This window comes from Mastigoproctus giganteus, chromosome 3 (genome assembly GCF_048544385.1).
Source record: "Mastigoproctus giganteus isolate SK-2022 chromosome 3, ASM4854438v1, whole genome shotgun sequence".
In the NCBI taxonomy this organism is placed as follows: Eukaryota; Metazoa; Arthropoda; class Arachnida; order Uropygi; family Thelyphonidae; genus Mastigoproctus; species Mastigoproctus giganteus.
The window spans coordinates 27,325,024-27,348,836 of NC_143577.1; the positions used below are offsets into that span (position 1 = coordinate 27,325,024).

Genomic DNA, 23,813 nt, shown 5'->3' on the forward strand with positions numbered 1-23,813 from the left:
GCAGGCAAGTTAAAAAAAAAAAAACAGAACATTAAAATTTAAGAAGATTTGTGATTTGTGCACAGTTTTCATTTTTACAAATTTTAAAAATTTCTTGAAGAAACTCATTCTGGAAAAGGTTAAAAATATTTTTTTTATAGTCAGACATAACTATGAAGTCATTTAGTGTTTGAATAGTGACAAATTTTGTTTTTTAACAGAGTCTGGAATATAGCACCCTCAAAGCAATTAGCAGTAGCTGCCATAATGTGGAAATTTGTTTGGAAGAAGCAAGTCGCCTCATTTGCACATTTTGGATGGTTCCTTTGTGTTCTGAAGAGGCCGGAGACTGGAGCTCTTTAGTGAAAGAGGTAATATTTATTATCTGTGTGTTATGAACTACTTTATATATGTTAATTTTTTCCACATGGTATTTTGACTGTATGCATTGTTAAAATAGTTAACCATTAAACAGAAAAAGCCAAAATCCAGTTTTGTTTGCTAAGAGCTAAGTTAAAAACTTTTTTTTTTTTTTTAACTACTGACTCTCCAAAGTGTAAGGGAGTATGTTAAATTCTACCTATAAACAAGCCGACCAGGCTAGCCGGGTGGGTAAAGTGCCTGCCTGGCAACCCAAAGGTCGCGGGTTCGATTCCCGCCTCGGGCTTGGATCAAAGTACTGCAAAAACCTTGGGAGGTGCATTATGGCCACAGAAGCCTATGCGCCAACAACTACAAAAAAAAAAAAAAAAAAAAAAAAAAAAACCTATAAACATGTAAAATTTCTATGTCTTCATTGGTGTCTGTTAGTACATAACATCTTTTGATGCTGGCTAAGTTATCTATATTCTAAGTGTGAGCTATAATCGTAGTCTAAATATTTGTGAAATTGTTAACTTGAAATGAAAAATCATTTACACGGTCAATGCATTATACTTCTGATAGCATCTAAAGCAGGGATACTTAACCAGGGGGCGCCTCCGTAGCCAGGTGGGAAGGAGCAGCAGTGCGTAGCCCACGCTTCTTGATTAGACCGGGGTTCAAGCCCGTCACCACCAAATACGTAGGATGTGGAAAGGTCAGGGAATGACCACCGCATATTCCTGGAGCAATATGGCCTTAGTTGCTGATGCTCCTAAAAACCAAATAACAATAACAGCTTAACCAGGGTGGTGAGAAGGCCTTTCAAATAAACCAAATGTGTTGTTGTTGCATAAAACTTTCTTTCTGCTTCACCTCTTCATTTTTTAAAATGTTTTAATGCACTGAATTCAGTTTTAAACATAGTCTTTTCAAAATTGAATTTTCTCAACATGTATTTAACTTAAGATTTTTGAAACTATAATAAGAGATTTGGGATTCAGGGATGAAGTGACATGTCACTATGCTAGATAATACAGTTCATATAAATTCTGTATCTGCTGGATGAATTAAAAGAAGCAAAAACAATTTAGGTAACATTTTTATGATATATAATTTATACGAAGAAAAAAAAAATATAAAATTTTTGTATTTGCTGACTAAAGTTATTAGATGCATTTGGATATTAATAGTTTCTCTCATTTTACAATGAACTTCTTGAATTTTTAAATTCCATTGTAACATTTTCTGGTTCAAAACTTTCGATGTTTAGTTGCAGTCATCATCACTTAATTTTAAGTTGACTGATTGCCTTGAAAATTCAAAGTACAAAGTACACTCAGTCATGAGACTTTGGCAGAAATTTGTGTTCATAATCATATTTTACAGATTGCCTGTTTATACATGTAGTAAGCTATGCTTTTGTGAGTCATAATTGTGATTCATGTCCTGCTTAAGCTGAGTTTAAGTTTGTTTAAATGGCTTATGTGCTCTTGTTAACCATAAACTCTCTAAACAAACCTATATATCTGGATTTCCTTTTTAAAAATTTTTCCTTTTCAAGTGCCTGTACCACTTTTAAAACAGATGATTTTTCTCGCTTTTTTTTTTTTTTTCCTCATTTTTGTTATTCATTTGTTTTCAGAATATGGAAATGAGAGAAAAGCTTATTTCTACTCAATGTCAGTTAACTGCACAAAACAGAGAACTGCAGCAGGCTTCAGATAAAATAAAGGTATGTAATACATAATCGATACAAACTTTTAAGAGTTTGATAATAGTCAGTGCACAGTAGAACCTCATAAATCTGACATGGCACATTTTGATAATTCCAGTTTTTGAAGATTATGCACATGGCCTAAGTATTAGGGTATTCAGAAGGTATTCGTTATTTTTATTAGATAATACAGCGCCACAAACTATTAGGATAGTCACCAGCATTAAGCCATATGTTAACCCATACTGCTGGATTGGTCCAGTGGGTAATATACTTGACTAAGACATAATGGTTGCAAGTTTGAACACTGATTCTGGTATGAATGTCGTGATTATTCAGTATATTTCAATATGTGGTGTGAATAGTGCAGTATGATTTCAGCAGTCAAATTGCTTTAAAAACTAAATACAGAGTACTGTACTGAACTATTACTGTCTTGCAAAATGAATGATTGTATACATTGCGAATACATAATATCAATTACGTACAGTCTAGAAAATATGTAAAACAGGAAGAAATTAGTTTTTGGAAATTATTAATCAAGCAATAATGCATAAATCTGGCACCTGCAGTTTTTTTTTTTTTAATCTAACCTGTTTCCTCTCTACCCCTCAGAGAAATATTCAAGGAGTGCCAAATTTTTAAATGATGGATTTTTGAGGTTCTGCTGTACTTCAAAAATAAATAAAATGTAGTAATCCCCTAATTTATGGATACCACGTGTCCATTAAAAGTAGTGCATTAATCAAAAGTTTGCAAATCATGAGTGATTTTCCTATACATAAAATGATATGGTGGGTGGGTGGGTGGGTGCCGGAAATAAATTTTCCTATTTTTGTTAAAGTATCATTATTTCATTCGATGCATTCTTTATTGACTCCAATGGCTATAAATACTGTGCTAGTTGCTGTCTTGATAATCTAAAACTAAAAATAACAAGAGCTTATTTTTTTAAGTAACTCACCTCTTGCTGGATTTATGGATGAAATCTTCTCTACAGGTACATCACCTTGTCTATTATTGCATATCAGTAATACTGCACTTTCTTCAGAGGTAAGTTACTTAAAAAAGAAGCTCCTGCTATTTTTTGTATTAGATGCATTCTTTATTTAATGCATAAATGCATTTTATTTTATATTTTCAATCAGTATATCACAGTATAAAAGAAAGTGGAGTATGGTATTACTAATATTCAGTAATAGACAAATTGATGTGGTGCTATAGATAGGATTTCATTCCTAAATCCAGCAAATAATCTTGTCCAAAGGTTGCTGGATTTTAGAGTTTGTACTGCATTTATTTCTTTTCTGAAATTTCCTAGTTGTTAATAATGTACTGTGTGTTATATAGATAACACGGAAATCATTTTCTCTGTTTGATCAATTAGAAAATAAAATGCAAAACTTGTATACAAATAAGTAGTAAAGGATTATATATAAATATAGGCATTGTAATAATTTGAAAATTGTACACATTTCTGTATTCGGTTTATGTATTGGGGACAGTTTGGTCCCTCTAATAACTGTGGAGATCAAAGTATCCCCGAGATAAAAATTGAACACAGAAATGTGTAGTTTTCAAAATTTTTTGATCCTTCAGATGCCTGTGCTAAAATACAAGGGTGTCTCAAAAATATTGGTACAAACGTTTAGAGGAGGTAGGTAACATCTAAAGGAATGTGAATCGCATAGGAATCCATAACCGAAAACGTCACCTTAAGGCGGTACACGGCGCTGTTCATCAGTTTGCGAGAGGGAAAATTTCTGGTTTAGTCATTCAAGCAGTAGTCACCGCACGAAGAGCATGCATCAATATACGAACTGTGAGCTAGCAGACATGCACCTAGTGTATGGATTAGCAGAGGGCAATGGACGAGCCACTTAACGAATTTATGGAGAACGCTTCCCAGACAGGCATGTACCAGACCACCGTTTGTTTGCGCATGTGCATCAAAATTTGTGCGCTTATGGGTCATTTAGAGGTAACAGGAGTAGTGCAGGCAGACCACGTTCGACGCAAACTCCCACCATGGAAGAAAGTGTGTTGAATGCTGTCCAGAATAATCCTACTACCAGCACACGTGCCCTAGGAGTGTCTCGTTGCAGTCTGGCACGACAATTCCTTACACCCCTTTCATCTCCAAAGGGTTCAGTTACTGCTCCCCCAAGATCATCCTGCATGTGTGGCTTTTGCACTGTGGTTTCTCGAAGAAAGTGTTCAAGACTTGAATTTTCCAGCCTATGTTTTGTTCACAGATGAGGCTTATATCACTCAGGAAGGCTTATTCAAGGTGAGTGTGCTGATTATTCAATCAGCACAATGCTCATGTGTGGGCTCACGACAACTCACACGGTGTGTTCCCCCATGCAGCACAACATCGCTTCGCAATAAATGTGTGGGCAGGTATGGTCGGGGACTGCTTAGTCGGCGCATACCTGTTACCATCCCACATGAACTCCGCTAAATATCAGATCTTTCTTGAACAAGTTCTTCCAGGGTTAATTGACGATGTTCCAGCAAATGTGAGACGCAACATTTGGTTTCAACATGACAGTGTGCCTGCCCATTATGGAAGGTGTGTTCGTACCATTTGAACAGGCGTTTTGGGCGTCGATGGATTGGCCGTTGTGGACCCGTTGCGAACCCGTTGCCTGGCCCCCACACTCACCTGATTTATCGAGCCTTGATTTCTTTTTGTGGGGGGGGCCCTCAAATCTATCGTGTATGAATCGCCTGTGGAGACGGAAATGGATCTCTTGGCGAGACTCATCTGCGCTGCTGCTGCTGCTGTCAAAGAAACTCCAGGTGTGTTCGACCGTGTCCGCCAATCCATGCTGCGTCGGTGTCACACATGCATCGCGTCTCATTGTGGAACCTTCGAGCATCTGTTGTAACATCATGAAATGCATCCATCTCATACTCCATTGTTAATATTATGTCAAATAAATGTTTGCCACTAATTACTGTCTTGTGTCATTTCTGCTTCTTGTGCCTCTGCTACTACTTTCTCGTGACGTTTCCCCGTTATGGGTTCCTATGCGATTCCTCCGAAGGTAGCACACGCTCTTTGAGTAGACCTGGGTTCAAGCCCCTGACTGCTGAATACGGTCGATCTGCCAACCCGCACTGGACCAGCGTGGCAGATTATGGTCCATTTCCCTCAGCATGAATTGTTGAGGAGGCTTCCATCCTGCAGTGGGTTGATGCGATTCACATTCCTTTAGATGTTACCTACCTCCCCTAAACGTTTGTACCAATATTTTTGAGACACCCTGTATAATCTTGCAACTTTTACTACTTTGCTATTTAGAGAAACTTTCACTGGTATTAGAATCTAAAGATATACATAATACCTTTGTTATGTATTTAATTAGTTTTTCACTTAAAACATTACTCAGGGGCTAACATAAGTGGGTTTAATAGAGGGCAGTGATTGTCTGCTGAGAGATGATTGTGCCTTCAATTTTAATTAAATAGCGGATTTAACTTTTTTACAATATACTTGTGTTAAAATATTATTAGCAATTTAGATCAACTTTTGGATAAGTATTTATATATTTAATGTGGAAGGCATTTTCTTTCAACAACAGTCAATGTGAATGATAGGCTTAACCAATCTGGCTGGAAATGGTTTCAAATTGAAGCATTTCTTCCTAGGTGTGCACAAAGTTGTTAAAATTTAAAAATTCTGAATATTTTATTTTTTTACAGAAGGCCAGTTTTGTAGTACAAATGAGAATAGTTCTGCATTCACTTCATAGATGGAGCCACAGGAAGATGTTAACTCTTAAACAGTTGTCTAAGTTGATAAGGCATTTTTTCTGATTAACAATTTGCACGTTCGCACAATCGTGTCCGTTGTCCGGGAAAAAAAAAAAAAGTAATAATAAAACTCTTCTGCCAATTGTGAAATTGCCTACCTTAAAAGAAAGAACTAATCTTTAGGATTCCATTGCACTGCTCCCCACGTTGCGCACACGAGCTCATGCACTCATTGCCATTCATTATGTTTAATACATTTAAAATGTTCAGAAGTCATTTTATCGTTATCAACTTCAAGTTTATTTTTAAGTTGAGTAATAATTTAAGGATTTAGAATTATGTCACAGTCAAGAAGACATGTACGTGTTGAATGTACCTTGCAGTGAAGAAGATATATGCCTTTTCATGTTTCTAAAAATATATTCAGGATCGGCCTGAAATGGTGAAATCAAAGAAAATTTATAAGTTACCTCGGATACAAGAAAAGATTTGATGCATACTGGCTTACCTGCTTATGACATAAGGATTTGATGTGTACTGACTTACTTGCTTATGACAAAACATGCACTACATTTCTTTAGAACAGCTAGAGAAAACTTTAAATTTGCATACTAATGAGGGAACAAAATTTAAAAGAGAAATTCAGGTATGTGTTAGTTTCAGGTCTGTGGTTGAGAATTTTTTAGAGAACAATAAAGATTGGTACTACCAGACTACAGTTGAAAATATTTTGGTGAAATTCAAGAAGTTGGGCCACAACATGATTGTCACGGTACAGTTTTACACTTCCACGTTTGTAAGTGTAAGTGAAGAACGGGGTGAGAGGTTTAAACAGGACATTAAACACATGGAGATGTGTTTAATGGGAGTTGAAATATCAACATCAGAGCTGATATTTGCTAGATACTGAAGAGGAACAGTAGAAGCATCTGAAAGAATATGAAAGAAACAAAACACCAATAATGAAAGTTTGACTGAGTTTTTAAAGTGAAAGGTAGTTTTTAGTGTACTTTTTAATATTCTGCCCTTTTCGGTAGTATTTTATAGAGATGACAATGAATTGTCCAAAAATTTTTCCGAAAATTTTGTGAGCTTAAGTTGAACGGCGAAACTATAACTGAAGGAACCAGTGTCCCAAGACAGAAATTGAATACAGAAATTCATTCAGTTTTCAAACTGTTTAAATACAAATAAAATTTCAAAGTTTGAAAGAGCTTAAATATAATGCTTCTGCATTAAACTCTGCACTCAACCATCAAGGGTTGCCATGGACTCTAATGACAATGACAGAGCTCTTGGGCTTATGCTCTTTTAGAAATAACTAGAAATGTCCAACCTAAAGTAACTAAAGGTAAGCAGATTTTGTAAATCATATAAATCAGATGGTTATAAATTGAGAGATTACTACTGTTGCAACTATTTGACTTAGTTGATATTACTGAAGGATGCATGATCACTTTTTCATTTTCTTTCATATATATGATCACTCACATCAAGCAATTTTTTTTTTTTTTTACCTGTTTTATTTGGGAATTGCCATGTGATATTACCTGCTTTCTGCTGAAGAACCAAATAGGTTCTGAAACAGATTGTTTTACAGTTTCTTGTCTTTTAAACAAATGACAGAATAATCTTTTTGATAATACTATTTATTTGAAAGCAGTGGAATGCCAAGGCAATTCATCTAAAAAAAAAATATTCTGCTCTAGGACATAAAACCATATCATTTTCCTGTGTACCTTAAAATCCTGTTTTAAAAAAAAAAAAATAAATAAATAAAAAAAAAAGAGAGAGAGAGAGATGAAGTAGGCCCTACTTTTCGCAAGTGCTCAACTATGCTGTCCATTTAAATTATCTAATAGTAGTAGTAGTGGTGCAAGAAAGCAAGCATATGAGCTTATGCAGCATCAGCCAAAAAAAAAAAAATTTTACAAAACAATTCCCTCTAAATGTTTGTCCAGTTCCTCCTTAAATTTATTTAACCTATCAACTTCCACAACTACAGATGGAAGTTTGTTCCAGCAATTAGCCACCCGCTGGCTAGAGGCAAATTTCTGCACATCTATTCTACATCTATCTTTCCTCAATTTGAATTTATGCCCCTTTAGGTTCGTAATCTGAACAAGTGGAAGGATCCCATCAGAATTCAGCGTGCTCAACCCATTCAAGGCCTTATACACCTCAATCAGATCACCTTGCAGGTGCCTAGTCTCCAGCCGCTGCAATTTGCAGAACTTAGCCTCTCTTGGTAAGAGGATCCTTTCATTCCCCTCACCAATCTTGTTGCCCTTCTCTGTACACTCTCAAGCAAATCTACATCCTTCCTAAAATGAGGCCTCCAGACCTGTACGCAGTACTCGAGGCGTGGCCTGACCATTGCCTTATACAGAAGGACAATCACTTCCTTTTCCATGCTAGCAAAATTCCTGTATATCATTAACAAAACCCCATGACCTGCCTTGGCAGCCTGTCTGCATTGTTCAGAAAACTTCATATCTGACTGCACAATTACTCCCAAGTCTTTTTCATTTTCTACCACCTTAAGTGTAGTACCACACAGTTGGTACGTTTCTCTGGGGTTACTTCTACCTATATGCAGTACTTTGCATTTGTCAATGTTAAACTTCAGTTGCCACTTCTCAGCCCATCTGCCCAAATTTTCTAGATCCTGTTGCAGTAGCACACTGCCATTACTGTCATTAACCCTCAACGTGGGCACCTCTACGTGGTGAGGGGACCTCCCAGTGATGCTGCTAGTCTTCCAGATTAGCATCACTGGGATCTAATGCCCATACCCTGGTTCCAGGGTTACATCTTTGGAATCCGGCATGTGCCGCGACCCGTGGAAATTCGGAAAGGGGGATCCTGGTGGTTGAGGGGCCCCAGCCTTAATACACCACTTTGGCTCCTGCTTCGACAAGACGGGAGATCCTGGACCGGTCTGACTGGGATCAATTGGCAGGTGGTTCTTACTGCTAGGGTCAACTGCGTTCCAATAGTCTCCCTCCCTTTGGTCCTGGGACGGGATCAAGGCTTATTGGAAACGTGGGTATGATGCTCCTGAGCAAACTTGGCGTCCCATTCGTGTATGCAGTACCTGCTAGTTCACGAGTGGGCATCCCCTCGTAGGGCTCCGTGGTGGGTGAGGTACTTAGGATATCTGAAATTTTTTATTTTACTCCTACGAGTAACTTAAATCCTCTTTCTTCTGGGGCCCTGACAAAGCCCCTACCTAAACAAAATGATAGCACGGAAAACACCTCTGTAAAAAGAGCCAGAACTGAGGACACACCACCATCAGTGACGCCACTCTTCCTCATTCTCCATTCCACCAGAGAGCAGTCAGTTGGAAAGATGTCACCCTTCTTTATCCAGAAGGGATTAGAAGGGTTGGCAGGATCACCAAAATCTGTTAAATGACTGCGTTCTGGCGACCTTTTGGTTGAAGCTTCCAGTGCAAAACAACCAGCAAAAATCCTGAACTCTACATCCATAGGAAGAATACCTATCACTGTGACCCCCCACAAAACTCTGAATTCTTCACGAGGTGTTATATCAGTGTGGGACCTTCTTCATGTCTCCGAAGAAGAGATCTGCTCTGAATTGAAAGACCAAGGAGTGACAGCTGTCAAGAGAATATCGATACGAAAGGAGGACGGGAATCTCGTCCCTACCCGAGTTCTTATCCTCACATTCAACACCCCACGGCCTCCAAGTTCCATCAAGGCAGGCTATCTAAACTGCCCAGTGAGGATTTACATTCCAAACTCACTGAGGTGTTTTAGATGCTAAAAATATGGCCATTCACAAACAGCTTGTCGTGGTAACCCTGCCTATGCTCGACGTGGTGCTAAAGACCACGAGAGCAAGGAATGTTCAGCCTCAGACTGATCTGTGTTAATTGCCTAGGAGAGCACCCTGCCTACTCTAGAGCATGCCAGTGGTGGAAGGATGAAAAAGAAATCCAAAAATTAAAAACAGAGCTGAATATTTCCTATCCAGAGGCTAGAAAATGTATCCAACCAATAAATAGCGGGAAAACCTTCATACGCCCAGAAGGTTTCTGCTAAGTGCACTATCAGTACACAAACTGAGATGACCGTACCACCTCGAGAGTCATTTACTCCGATTGCACTCTATTTATTGAGTTCAGAAAAGCCCACCCAAAAAACACAGTTAGCTGCCACTCTATATCCGTACCTCCTAGTGCTCCACCACTACCAAAACCAAGTGGTAAAGAAAAGCCAAAAAGATCGGAAGAGCCACCCGTAATACCAGAAACAATGGATATAGAGGATAAGGAGGTACCGGACGAATCAGTTTTGGAACTCTTTACGGAGGAAGAAATGAACATGGGACAGCGTCCACACTTCCCCAAAAAAGATAAATCCAAGACTAACAAAAGTAAGCCCTCAGCACCTCAGAAGCTGCCTGATGGACCCACCAAGCCAAAATAATGGCTAAATTCCTACAGTGGAATTGTCATGGATTCTGACGAAATACTGATGACATCAAGGCCCTCCTGCAAAAGCACGAGCCAGTTTGCTTTTGCTTGCAGGAGACTTACCTAAAGGTAAATGATGATCCCACCATGCATAACATCACAATTGTTCATAAGGACAGAATTGCAGATGGTCCTGGTCATGGAGGAGTGGCTATCCTTGTAGGCAGCCAGACCCCAGTTCAGGCCTTGCTACTTACAACCAGCATAGAGGCTGTTGCAATTCGCCTTACAGTGAGATTACTATTAATCATCTGTTCAATTTATTTGCCACCCGGGACTGACATCTCCCAGGAAGACCTTGATGATCTTGTAACGCAGCGTGTGGCGCCTCTGTGGGCAGGAGCGGCAATGCATAGCACGCGCTTCTTGATTAGACCGGGGTTCGAGCCCGTGACCACCAAATACGGAGGATGCGGAAAGGTCAGGGAATGACCACCGCATATCCTTGGAGCAGTATGGCCTTAGTTGCTAATGCTCCTAAAAACCAAATAACAACAACAACGTAGTTGTCTCCCCCTTTCTTACTTCTAGGGGATTTTAATGAACATACTACCCTGTGAGATGGTGCTAGCAATAATGGAAGGGGACGAGTCATAGAGCATATGCTAAACGACAATGACCTCTCCCTTCTAAATGTGGGAACCAACACATTCTTCCACATGCCCACCCATACGTTTTCTGCCATTGATCTTTCTATCTACTCTCTTCACTGACTTGGGAAGTGGAGGAGAACCCATATGGAAGAAGTGATCACTTCCCTGTGATAACCTGCTTACGCAGCGGGGGACAGCGTCTTCCTTTCAGGTTACCACGGTGGAAGACTGGTCAGGCTAACTGGAATTCCTTCCAACATCAGGAAAATTTTGACCTTAATGCAGTCAGTCATGAGCCTATCAATGATGCAGTCATGTACATCACAGAAAATATCGTCCATGCAGCTGCCAATACCATACCGAAAACATCTGCCCAGTTTCCACCTTTTCCCAAGCCATGATGGAATTCACAATGCACAGCAGCAAAAAAGGCTCAAAACAAAGCTTGGGGGATATTCTGCCAACATCCTACCACTATTAATCTAATAGCCTTGAAACGTGCACGAGCCAAAGCACGCTACATCGCCGTCAGAGTCAAAATGAATCATGGATCCGTTTTGCATCATCTATTAACCAGTCTACCAACACTAAGGTAGTTTGGGATAAAATCCAAAAAATGAAGGGAAAATATACATCCCACCCCTCATCGATCCTAGACTATAATGGATGCACTATTGCAGAGCCCACTGCAATAGCCAATGCTCTTGGGGAAACATTTTGAAACATCTTTGGGATATCATCCTATTCCCCAGAGTTCCTGGTCCTGAAACATAAAAGAGAAAAACAGGCACTAAATTTCACACCGAAAGGCCTTTGTCCCTACAACGTGCCTTTCACTCTGCAGGAGCTAAAAGGAGCTCTCTATCTTTCCAAGGCAAGTGCTGTTAGACCAGATGGCATCCATTATGAAATGCTTAAATATCTCTCACCAACATCTATGGATCACCTGCTTGTTCTGTATAACAGAATCTATATAAAAGAGCAATTTCCGGATTCCTGACGCATGGCATTTGTGCTTGCCTTTGCAAAGCCAGGAAAGGATCCTAAACTCCTACTAATTACCGTCCTACAGCTCGGTCTAGCTGTCTGTGCAAAATCCTGAAGAGAATGGTTAATTTTTGGTTAATGTGGTATTTAGAATCGAATGATCTTCTCTCCAGCATCCAGTGCAGCTTCCGAAAAAACAGATCAACTCTTGATCACTTAATTAGACTGGAAACATCCATCCGGGATGCTTTCCTAAAACGCGAACATTTGGTGTCAGTGTTCTTTGACATGGAGAAAGTGTATGACACAACTTGGAGATTTGGCATCTTAAAAGATTGCATAGCCTCTTAGAGGGCATCTCCCCATTTTTATTAAAAACTTTTTAGCCAATCGATCTCTCTAAGTTCATGTGGGATCCTCACTCTCTCGTCCCTTCTGCCAAGAGGAGGGAGTACCACAAGGATCAGTATTAAGTGTCACGCTTTTCACCATCAAAGTAAATTCTATCACAGAACAGCTTCCTCCAACTGTAAACAGCACCCTCTATGTTGATGACTCTAGCATATTTTGTCATTCATGCAACATGAGGGTTATTGAAAGACAACTGCAACAAGCCATCAATTGCCTTAATTCCTGGGCACTTGCTAATGGCTTCAGGTTCTCTCCGCAGAAATCCATTTGCGTACACTTTTGTTGTAAGCATAATCTTCATCATGAACCTGAATTAAAGCTCGGACAAAATGCTATTCCAGTAGTGTCAGGCACAAAATTCTTGGGACTTGTGTTTAATAAAAAGTTGACCTTTCTAGAACATATTTGTCAACTTCGTATAAAGTGCACGAGGGGACTAAATATTCTTTGCTCTCTCTCCTCTACACGTTCGGGGAGCAGACGGGTGCACGTTACTACTTATTTATCATGCATTACGGGTCCCAGGTATACTCCTCAGCGAGAGACAGTGTCTTTCGATGGCTGGACCCTGTTTACCCTCAGGGCCATCCGTATCGCTACTGGAGCATTTTGAACATCTCCTGTCCAGAGCTTATATGTCGAAGCAAACAAACCACCATTATTGCTTTGATGTAAGCAGTTGTCTTTAAACTGTGCTTTAAAGTTGAAATCTCCGCCAGACCATCCTATGTGGATGTCCGTTTTTGAGCCATGTTAGGAAAATTTGTACAATAACTGTCAGACTGCCAACTGACCTTTTGGTATTCGTGTACAAGAGCTACTCAGAGAGTTTAACATCATGGTAGACAAGGTTGCACAAACACCAAAAGAAACTCTTTCACCCTGGCATGCTCATACCCCATTGTGCGACTTTTCCCTTAAGAAATGGGTAAAGTATGAGACTCCATCATCTGTCTACCAGCAGCTCTATTCAGCACACTGAGCTGAGCACTCCGACTTCCTACCAGTTTACACAGATGTCTCGAAGTCGGCATCGTGTGTGTAGCATCTGCTGTTGTCTTCCCAGACACTATAATATCTCAGCAGATTCTTTCTGAATCCAGCATATACACTGCAGAGCTTCATGCTATAGAGTTAGCCTTGGATCACATTCGAACTTGTCAAATGCCAAAGGTCAGTAATATATTCTGATTCTTTGAGTGTATTACAGGCTTTAATATCTTTGAGACACAACTCCCATCCAGTTCTTTGTCGGGTTCAGCAGAAGATTCATTCTCTTTATGAACACAAGTTTGATATCCACTTCTGCTGGAATCCTAGCCACATTGAGATAAGGGGAAATGATTTGGCTGACACTGCAGCCAAATCAGCAGCTCCCACTGATAATCTTTGCCTGTCAGTCCCCTATACAGGCTACAGGCAAATAATATACAAGATATATTCCCAATGGCAAGAACTATGGCATAGAGAGAGAACAAATAAATTATACCAGATAAAACCTGTTGGCAGTCCAGTCTGTGCAGGAATCGTAGTGAGGAAGTTGTTCTTGCTCAACACCGCATAGGACACAGTCATCTAACACATTTGTATTTGCTGAGGGCAGATGACCCTCCTATATGCGAGTTTTGCGACACCATTTTATCAATAAAGCATATTTTAATACATTGCATTAATTTTACCCATGTTCGCAATATATATTTTACCGCTTTTACTCATCCGACTGGGCCTTATACACTCAGTCAGATTTTACCAGACAACGACCATGTGTCAGCAGTTTTTAGTTTTTACAAGCTATTAATATATACGCACATATCTAAATTGGAGAATTTATTTTTAAACTTATACTGCTTTATATATATATAAATAACAATTTGACGAGGTAATCTTTTTAAAGGTTACCAAAATTTATATTTGTTGAAATTTTAATCTTTTCTTGGCGCAGTATAACCACAGTCGTTTTTGCGCCAGTAAAATCCAAATCAAATCAAACTGTCATTAACAACCCTGCCAACCTTTGATCATCTGTAAACTTCAACACTAAGCCTGATATACCTTCATCAATATCATTGATAAATATACAAAACAATAGTGGACCCAGCACCGAACCCTGTGGGACTCCACTAATAACATTAGTCCACATAGAGCAGTGTCCATTTATTACCACCCTCTGTCTTCTCCCACTCAACCATCCTTTTATCCATTGTAGCAATCTACCCTTAATACCATTCTGCTCCAATTTGTATAGTAGTCTTCCATGTGCAACAGTGCGAAAAGCTTTCCTGAAATCCAAGTATATGATATCAAAATTATTTTTTGCATCCAGTTTCTTTGTAACCACATCATAATATCCAATTAAATTTGTCAGACAAGACTTTCCCTTAACAAACCATGCTGTGTCTGAATTATTGCTGCTAGATGAACCTGCAATGCATCTTTAACCAGTGACTTCATTATTTTACCTGGAACAGAAGTTAAACTAACTGGTCTGTAATTACTGGTGTCACCCTTCGATTCCCCCTTTGTGAATTGGTGATACATTTGCATATCTCCAGTCCGTGGGAATCTCCCCTGAGTCCAAGGATGCTCTCATAATTATGGCTAAGGGTTTGCTTAGTTGCTTTGCCGCCTCCTTTAATATAACTGGATAGATCCCATCCACCCCAGGTGCCTTTCTTATATTTAACTTCAACAATTTCTCCTCCACTCTGCTCTCAGTTATTACAAAATCATTAAGCACCCTACTACAATTTTATAACCTTCTGCCATTTTTCAAACCTTAATAACTCCTCATGTGTGAATGTAGATGCAAAATACTCATTCAGTTTGTTTGCTATCTGAGCAGGATCATCAACAGTCGAACCTTTGATATCAAGTGGACCAATCAGATTCATCCCCTTCCTTTTAGAGTTTATATAAGTAAAGAAATCCTTGCTGTTTTTCTTAGCATCCTTTTCCAAAGATTTCTCGTAATCTGCCTTCGCCTGCCTAACCTCCTTTGTGACTTGATTACAGACTAGCTTATATCTGCCATAGGCTTCTGTGTCACCTGATAATTTATAGGCATCCCATGCATTTTTCTTCTCTGCCACGAGTCTCGTTAGTTCATTTGACAACCAAATAGGCCTAAACTTTGAACAATATTTCTTAATAGGTATGAAACTTTTAGTAGCTTCCACGATTAATTCCTCGAATGCTTCCCACTTAGAATTTGCTGTTGGTAACATCATCAGTTGATCCCACTGTACAGAATTTAAAAACTGTTTGAGACCACTGTAGTCACCTTTGTGGAAGCAAAAACCTTTTCCTTTACCCCTGATGGTAATTATATCTTTAAGTAAATCCCACATCAGTATACTGTGATCACTGCCACCTAGTGGTTCCCTTATCTGCAAATTCTTAATACACGAATGGTCACTGCTGATATAACCAGATCAAGAGTATTACCCTCTCTGGTTGCCTCTCGAACATGCTGCTGCAGAAAACAGTCATCCAATAAATCCACAAAAGTCTTACTAGTGTGCGGGTGACCAGTCCACAAGTTCCAGTCAATATCTGGGAAGTTAAAACGAATGCATGGAAAACTTTCATAAGAAATGGCATTTAATCATGGTATGTCAGATATAAGAAAGGTGTTTAGCACCATTTGGTGCTAATGCTTACTTCAAGACTTTCATTCCTTGGGACCACAAACAATGTAGTTAATTATCCACTGAAAGATGATTAATATTAACAAATGCAAAGTACTGCATATGGGTAGCAGTAACCCAAGAGAAATGTACCAACTGTGTGGTACTACACTCAGAAAGGTGGAGAATTAAAAAGACTTGGGGGTAATTCGCAGTCGGATATGAAGTTCTCTGAGCAGTGCAGACGGGCTGCCAGGCAGAGCAAGTCATGGAGTTTTGTCAATGATATATAGGAATTTTGCTAGCAGAGACAAGAAGGTGATTATACCTTTGTATAAGGCAATGGTCAGGCCACACCTTGAATACTGCATGCAGGTCTGGAGGCCTCATTTTAGGAAGGATGTAGAGTTGCTAGAACAAGTACAGAGAAGGGCAACAAGATTATTGAGAGTAACAAAGGGGTTCTCTTACCAGGAGAGGCTTAAATTCTGTCAGCTGCAGCATCTGGAGACTAGGCACCTGTGAGGTGATCTGATTGAGGTGTACAAGGCCTTGAATGGTTCGAGCAGGCTAAATGGTGATGGGATACTTCCACTTGCTGAGATTACGAACCTGAGGGAGCATAGATTCAAATTGAGGAAAGACAGTTGTAGGATAGACGTAAACAAGCCTGATGAAGTCAAACCCATGGGAATTAAAAGTAATAGGAACTAAGGACATGTTGAAATGTTCATATCAGTAACATATTTCAAAATACAGAAGATGTAAAACCTCCATGTGTATATATAGTCACCTGTGTTTTTTGGGAAAACACTCACTGTATTTTCAGTAAAGCATATTCTCTGTTGGATTTCATTTTATGTCAAAACCCAAATATTTGACAATTATGTGCTCAAATAGCATTATCAAACTGACTTTTTTCTTCTTTTGTTTTTTTAAATGATATATTGCTAGCTCAAAAATGGATGCATCTGCAGTTGCTCCTATGGTTCTCCCCACCTTCATCTCTGTCTCTCTCCCCCTTCCATCTATATGAAGTGTGTTTATGCTGCTGAACTGTGTACAGTCGGGTTGGCACATTAGACAGTATTATCAATCTGTCTAACTTACAAACCATAATATATACTGACTCTTTAAGCATGGTAATTGCTATACAAAATTGATCTCCACCTGCTCATGAAATAAATAACAAATAAACAGTGCATTTCTGTTGGATTTCAGGAACTACTGGAATTTCTGGGAATGAATATGTAGACCAAAATCTTTCAGATCCCTTTTACTGATTTCAAACCCATAATAAAACAGAAGTGGAGTAGCAATAGACACAAACTTGGCAGATCCAAACAAATAACCTGTCACAAATAAAGCATGAACTACAACCATAGAATTCCAACTGCTGGAGAGATTGACATGAAAACGTTTCCTTGCTTAGGCATGCATTAAACATACTCATCTAAACATATCTCCTGTTTACAGAAGATAATCCATATTTTTTTTTTTTTTTTTTTTTTTTTTTTTTAATGAAAACCCCAAACACGAAAGGTATCAAAACCTATAGTACTTAGTACCGTGCATGGGTTGAAGGAGAAGTATGGGGGGAGGGTGGGGGGGTGCTGGAAACTTTGCTCTAGAGACTAAACATGGGTTTCACCACTTCAAGCCTCCAATAAACAAAGTGGTGGTATGCATGTTCACTTTTGTCACTCTCTGCTCAAGTATAGCACTATCTTGCAGTGAATATGCTTTGCTGTGGGTGTACTTATTATTGGCAGCAGGGCCAAGCTGGCAGGTTTTGTCCCCAGCAGCTACCAACAGTTTTGGCCTCATTTGAATCACTTAAAGTCATGACTATTAGTCAATGGCCTAAATTTGCTGTTGATCCCAACAGCAATCACCACCCTGGCCAGTTTACCCCAAATGGGAATGCATTCATTATCATTCTATCAGAAATGAGCTTTCAGCTCCAGGTGGTAGATGACTTTCATCAACCAGTGAAATACCACCACTTTGCTTATTGGAGGCTTGAAGTGGTGAAACCCATGTTTAGTCTCTAGAGCAAAGTTTCCAGCATCCCCCTCCCCTCATACTTCTCCTTCAACCCATCCATGGTACTAAGTGCTATAGGTTTTGATGCTTTTCGTGTTTGGGGTTTTCATAAAAAAAAAAAAAAAAAAAAAAAAAAACAGCATCACTTGAATCTGTAAAATTGCACCTACTAGGAATGACACAAATGTAGCCAAACTTCCTAATTTTAAAAAGAATCCACTTGTACAATTCATTTTAGTAAGATTTTATAGTTCACCTCATTATGTAACCAGTCTCAAGTTCCAAGAATTTCTAGTGATTATGCAATTTCTCAACAATTAAAGTCAATCACCCCAGAGGCTCACATCTGGTGAGTATCGGCTTGGCACACCCAGGGTCCTGAGCTGGATATCTTCTTTCTTAGTGATTCCTTTCTACTTCTGACTCTCTCTTTCTTTCTCTCTCTCTCTCTCTCTCTCTCTCTCTCTCTCTCTCTCTCTCTCTCTCTCAGGGTAGCTCGGGAATTTTTTTTGGCTAGTGCAGCATAAGCCAAAAATGTGACTGTGCCATCAATCCATCAATTCTTGAAGTTTTTGTAGATTAAATGATGAATACTGGTAAACTATATTTCTGCAAAAGAGGAAAACCTAAGATCAAAAAATTTAAAACAGCAGCTCAAAGAAAACAATCTGAAAGCTCCACAAGAACCAAATAATAACTACAATCCTGTGAACCTGCAGAGGATTCTGCACTAATTTAAATGATGCACATGATCTTATTACATAGCATTCTGTGCTGTGTTCTTGCTTACAGGAAACATATCATGGACCTCAAAACTCTCTCTCTCTCTCTCTCTCATTCAGGAACTATACTGCATACCTTAAAGGCAAAGTAACAAACAGCACAATCCATGATAGTATGGAAATACTGTACTTTGTAACTTACGTTCGGTAGCTTAAGTTTAACTTCTCTAGTAGTTGAAATTTTGTCAACAGTTCATTTCTGTAATATTTTTGTAAATTGAATTTGCAATATATTTTTGTAATATATCGCAAATTTAAATTTTGTAATCTTTCAAAAATTTAACTTTTACTGTAATAATGGTTACTACAAGATCCACTTACAATACAAAGTAATAGTAATGGCAAATGATGCAAGAAAGCAAGCTTTACATAGCTTGAGTCAAAAAAAAACAAAAAAACTACACAGTTCACCCATCCATTTCCACAACAATGGATGGAAACCTGTGCCAACAATCAACCACTCACTGGCTGAAGGCAAAATTCTGTATGTCTTTCCAGCAATCATCCTTCCTCAACTTGAATTTATGCCCCCTCATTGTGTGTAGTCTCAGCAAGTGGAAGAATACCATTAACATCCAGCTTGCTCAATCCATTCAATGCAAAACCTCAATCAGATCTCTGTGCAGGTGCCTATTCTCAAGATGCTGCAATTTGCAGAACTGAAACCTTTCTAGGTAAGAGCACACTTTTGTTCCCTTCAGTAGTTTGGTGCCCTTCTCTGCACCCATTCCAGCAATCTACATCCTTCCTAAAATGAGGCCTCCAGACCTGTATATGATACTCACAATGCACCCTAACCATGGCCTTATACAAAGGGATGATCATCTCCTTATCCCTACTAGCTAAGTTTCTACATATTATTGACAAAATCCCACGAGCTGTCCTGGCAGTATGTCTGCACTGGTCAGAGAATTTCATGTCTGACTGCACAGTTGCCCCCACTCTTTTTCATTCTCCACTACCCTGAGTGCGGCGCCTCCGTAGCCAGGTGGGCAGGAGCAGCAGTGCGTAGCACATGCTTCTTGATTAGACCGGGGTTCGAGCCCGTGACCAGCAAATACGGAGGATGCGGAAAGGTCAAGGAATGACCACCGCATATCCCTGGAGCATTATGGCCTTAGTTGCTAATGCTCCTAAAAACCAACCAACCAAACAACAACTACCCTGAGTGTAGTGCCACACAGTTGATGTTACTCTGGGGCAACTGCTACCTAAATGCAGTACCTTGCATTTGTCAATATTAAACTTCAACTGCAATTCTCAGCCCCTTGACCCAACTTTCCTAGATCTTGTTGCAATACTAAATAACATTAGTCCATGAAGAGTAGTGCATATTGATTCCAACTGTGTCTTCCACTTAACCATTACTTTATCCATAGCTGTAACTTGCCCTTAATGCAGTGGCGTAGCTAAGTTTTTTGGGCTCTTAGGCAAGAAATAACTTTGGGCCCCTTGTTTTTATTAAAATAAATTTTAATTAGGTATAATATATAAAAAAATGTTGAATCATTTTAATAACATAAATATGTATTTTATTTACGATTTCTTTATAATTTTGCAAACATCAAAAACATCATTAACCTTCCCATATTTGTTCAAAACTTTCTACACACTAGATCATTTCAAGTAAAATATCAAAATGACCTCTCTGCAACTTTCATTCAGGAAGGTGTTCCACAGCGATCAGTGCTGAGTGCCACTCTTTTTGCTCTTAGAATCGATTCCATTACTAAACCGTTTCCAAACACAGTTGAGACGTACCTTTATGCAGATGACCTTTCCATTTCCTGCCATTCCCAAAACATGAGATCTATTGAAAGGCAGCTTCCGATATCACTGAATTTTGCATTTAGCTTCATTTTGCATATATGAAAATAATGCAAAAAATTGCATTATTTGCAAAAAAATTCATTTTGCAAATAATAATTTTCATTATTATTTGCAAAATCATTAATAAAATCTATTTTACTGGCATATTTATGTGCAATAGCCAACATTGCAAGATTGCACAGTCTACTTTGACCAATAGCATTTTTTTTAATAATCTTTTATTATTCGTAATTTACTAAATGACCTTCTTTCGGCAGAGGCAGCTGGCAGGGTAAAAAATAACATGAAGTAAAATTTCTGAAAAGTCAAATAAAAAAATTGTCTGATAGACATTTCTGCTGATTAATCTTGTTTAATAAGTGTGATTAAATTACAATATGGAATCAGCAGTTGGGGAGAAAGAGAGTACAGATGAATACTTTTTTTATGATATTTTCACACACTTAATATATCAGTATTTGACATATTTTTTTCGGTTCTAGTATTGCAAAATAATTTTTTACTAACTTCATACTTTTGGAATGATTTTTAATTTGTATTATAATTTTGTCTGGGCCCTGGTGCCAAGCGTTTCTGTGGCCAAGTGATTATTGTGCATATATCGAGCATTTTTCTTCCCAGCGACTGAGTTTTCCTTTGTTTTCTCTTGCACTTATTAAAATTTTCTGTTAAGTAGCTCTAATTTCTTATAAGAAATAAGAAGAGAGCCCAGAAGAAGGAAAGCACCTTTTTCTTTAATTTAGATAGACTTACTAACCGTACTAACTCTACGCTTGGCCACAAAGCAGCACTGCTCCTGCCTCCCTGTGGCGGGACTGGTAACCTGGGTGGTAAGGAGAAACCTCCAGGGCGAAAAGGCCATTATGGATAAAAATAATTATCCACCGTTAGAGACTTTGAGCTCCAGAACAGATACCTACATTAACCACGATTCCAATCACGACTTAGGAAATGATCATCCAAAGAGACAGAAGACTAATCAGATGGAGCAACCCTGCCCTTCATTTTTAATTTTCCACTCCCTTACTAGTCAGCCAATGAGCAAACTGTCTCCCTTCGTAATACAAAAACATCTGGAAGGTATTGTAGGATCTCCTAAGACTGTCAAGATATTGCAATCAGGAGACCACAGGCATTCATCAGACTACAGACTACAAACCACAGGCATTCGGAGAAACTTTTACAGTTAACAAACTTTGCTGGCATTCCAGTAAAAATATCTCCTCATGCAACCCTAAATTCGTCGTGATGTTTAGTAGATCCCAATTGTCATATCCAATTGGGATCTACTAAACGTCAGTGAGGAAGAAATAACCCAAGAGCTGCAGAGACAATGTAATTCAAGTCAAACGTATAATGACTAAAAAAGATAATCAACTTATGCCTACCAGAAACATTATTCTCACGTTCAATACGCCCAACTTACCCTCCTTTGAAAAAGCAGGTTATTTACTTTGCTGCATTCGCCCATATATTCCCAACCCTTTAAGATGCTATAAATGCCAAAAGTATGGCCATTCGCAAACTGTATGCAGAGGAGTTCCGGTCTCCCCCAATTGTGGATCCTCTGAACACAATCAAAGTGAAAGTGACTGACTGTTCGGCTACAAAAATTATGTGCGCTAACTGCAAAGGTGACCACCCTGCATATTCCAAAACTTGTGAAAAATGGAAAACTGAGAAAAAAATAGTAAAATACAAGGTCGAGAATAAAGTCAGCTACCAAGAAGCAAGAAAACAAGTTACATCTACAATAAACAAAAATGTAACCTATGCCAATTCAGTAAAAAAATATCAAACAGATGTCACAGTTCCCACTAATAAATCAATTTCTGATTGGGCTAGAACTGTCCTCTCTGAGAAACAACCAAGTGTACGTAAACAACAACCCAAAGTCTCAGACCAGGCAAAGGCAAATAATACTCCTCTGGCAATACCAGCAGCATCTCCCCCTCCAATGAGTGCTACTACATCTGATATTACAAACTCAAATGCAATGAAAAATACCCAGGACACAACCATGGATACAGATGGCACATCTATACAGGAAGATGCAATTTTAGAAATTCATGCTGAAGAAGAAGAAATGGACACTGGTCAGCCAGTTTTCCTAAAAAAAGACAAAAATTGGAACGTCATGAGCCAGTCACCTTCAAAAAGCAGTCAGATACAGCTCCAACAATTAGACACAAATAATGGCCTTCATTGTACAATGGAACTGCAGAGGCTTTCGTTGCAACACAGATGATATCCATGATTTAATTAACCGGTATTCTCCAGTTGCTCTTTTTCTTCAAGAAACTTACTTAACCTCGCAAATTTCTCCTTCGATAAAGAACTATTGCCTTTATTGAAGAGATTGCAATACAGCAAATGTTGCCCACGATGGTGTTGCAATCTTAATAAATTCAAAGATCCCAACTAAGCATATCCCACTTAAAACTGAAATAGATGCTGTTGCTGTTCGTATCTCTCCATATTACAATAATACTAGTCTCAATCGGGTGCCTCCGTAGCCAGGTGGGAAGGAGCAGCAGTGCGTAGCACATGCTTCTTGATTAGACCAGGGTTCGAGCTCGTCACCACCAAATACGGAGGATGCGGAAAGGTCAGGGAATGACCATCGCATATTCCCAGAGCAATATGGCCTTAGTTGCTAATGCTCCTAAAAACCAAATAACAAACAAACTAGTCTCAATCAACTTACAGCCAAACCATACTTATTGTTTAAAAGAACTTGAAGACCTCTTCCTACAGATACCTCCACCTCTCTGTATATTAGGGGACTTTAATGGGCACAACCCCTTATGGGGGCTTCTAAATTAGATACACGGGGTCAACTCATTGAAAGCCTTTTAGACGCACTAAACCTCGCCATACTGAATGCTAGCGCACACACTCACATTCAGCTTCCAACTGGACATACAATAGAGATCTTCAGCAATAGATCTCTCCATTTGTTCTCCAGTACTGGTCCCGACCATAGAGTGGTTTGTTATAAATGGCCCTATGGGCAGTAATCACTTCCCAATCGTATGCAAGTTATTGATAGCACAGGCTCTTTTAACCTGCAGGAAATGGAAATTTGCCCGAGCAAACTGGGCAAAATTTCAGTCATCAATCTCTTTCGACGAGGAAAAAATTCGTCTCCAGCCTATTGATGATGTGACAGATTACATCATGTTGCATCTCCTAAATGTGGCCAAAGACACAATA

At 39.0% G+C, this 23,813-nt stretch overlaps 1 protein-coding gene across 1 annotated transcript in view; it reads left to right on the plus strand.

Annotated features, from left to right (window-relative positions):
* The window catches only part of LOC150087822 (uncharacterized), a 316,716-nt gene that overhangs the window by 247,402 nt on the left and 45,501 nt on the right, over nucleotides 1-23,813 (plus strand). Inside the window, exons 22-23 of the mRNA XM_090369929.1 lie at nucleotides 201-350; nucleotides 1,985-2,074. Coding sequence (XP_090226055.1) covers nucleotides 201-350; nucleotides 1,985-2,074 — 240 coding nt within the window. The remainder of the gene's footprint in view (nucleotides 1-200; nucleotides 351-1,984; nucleotides 2,075-23,813) is intronic.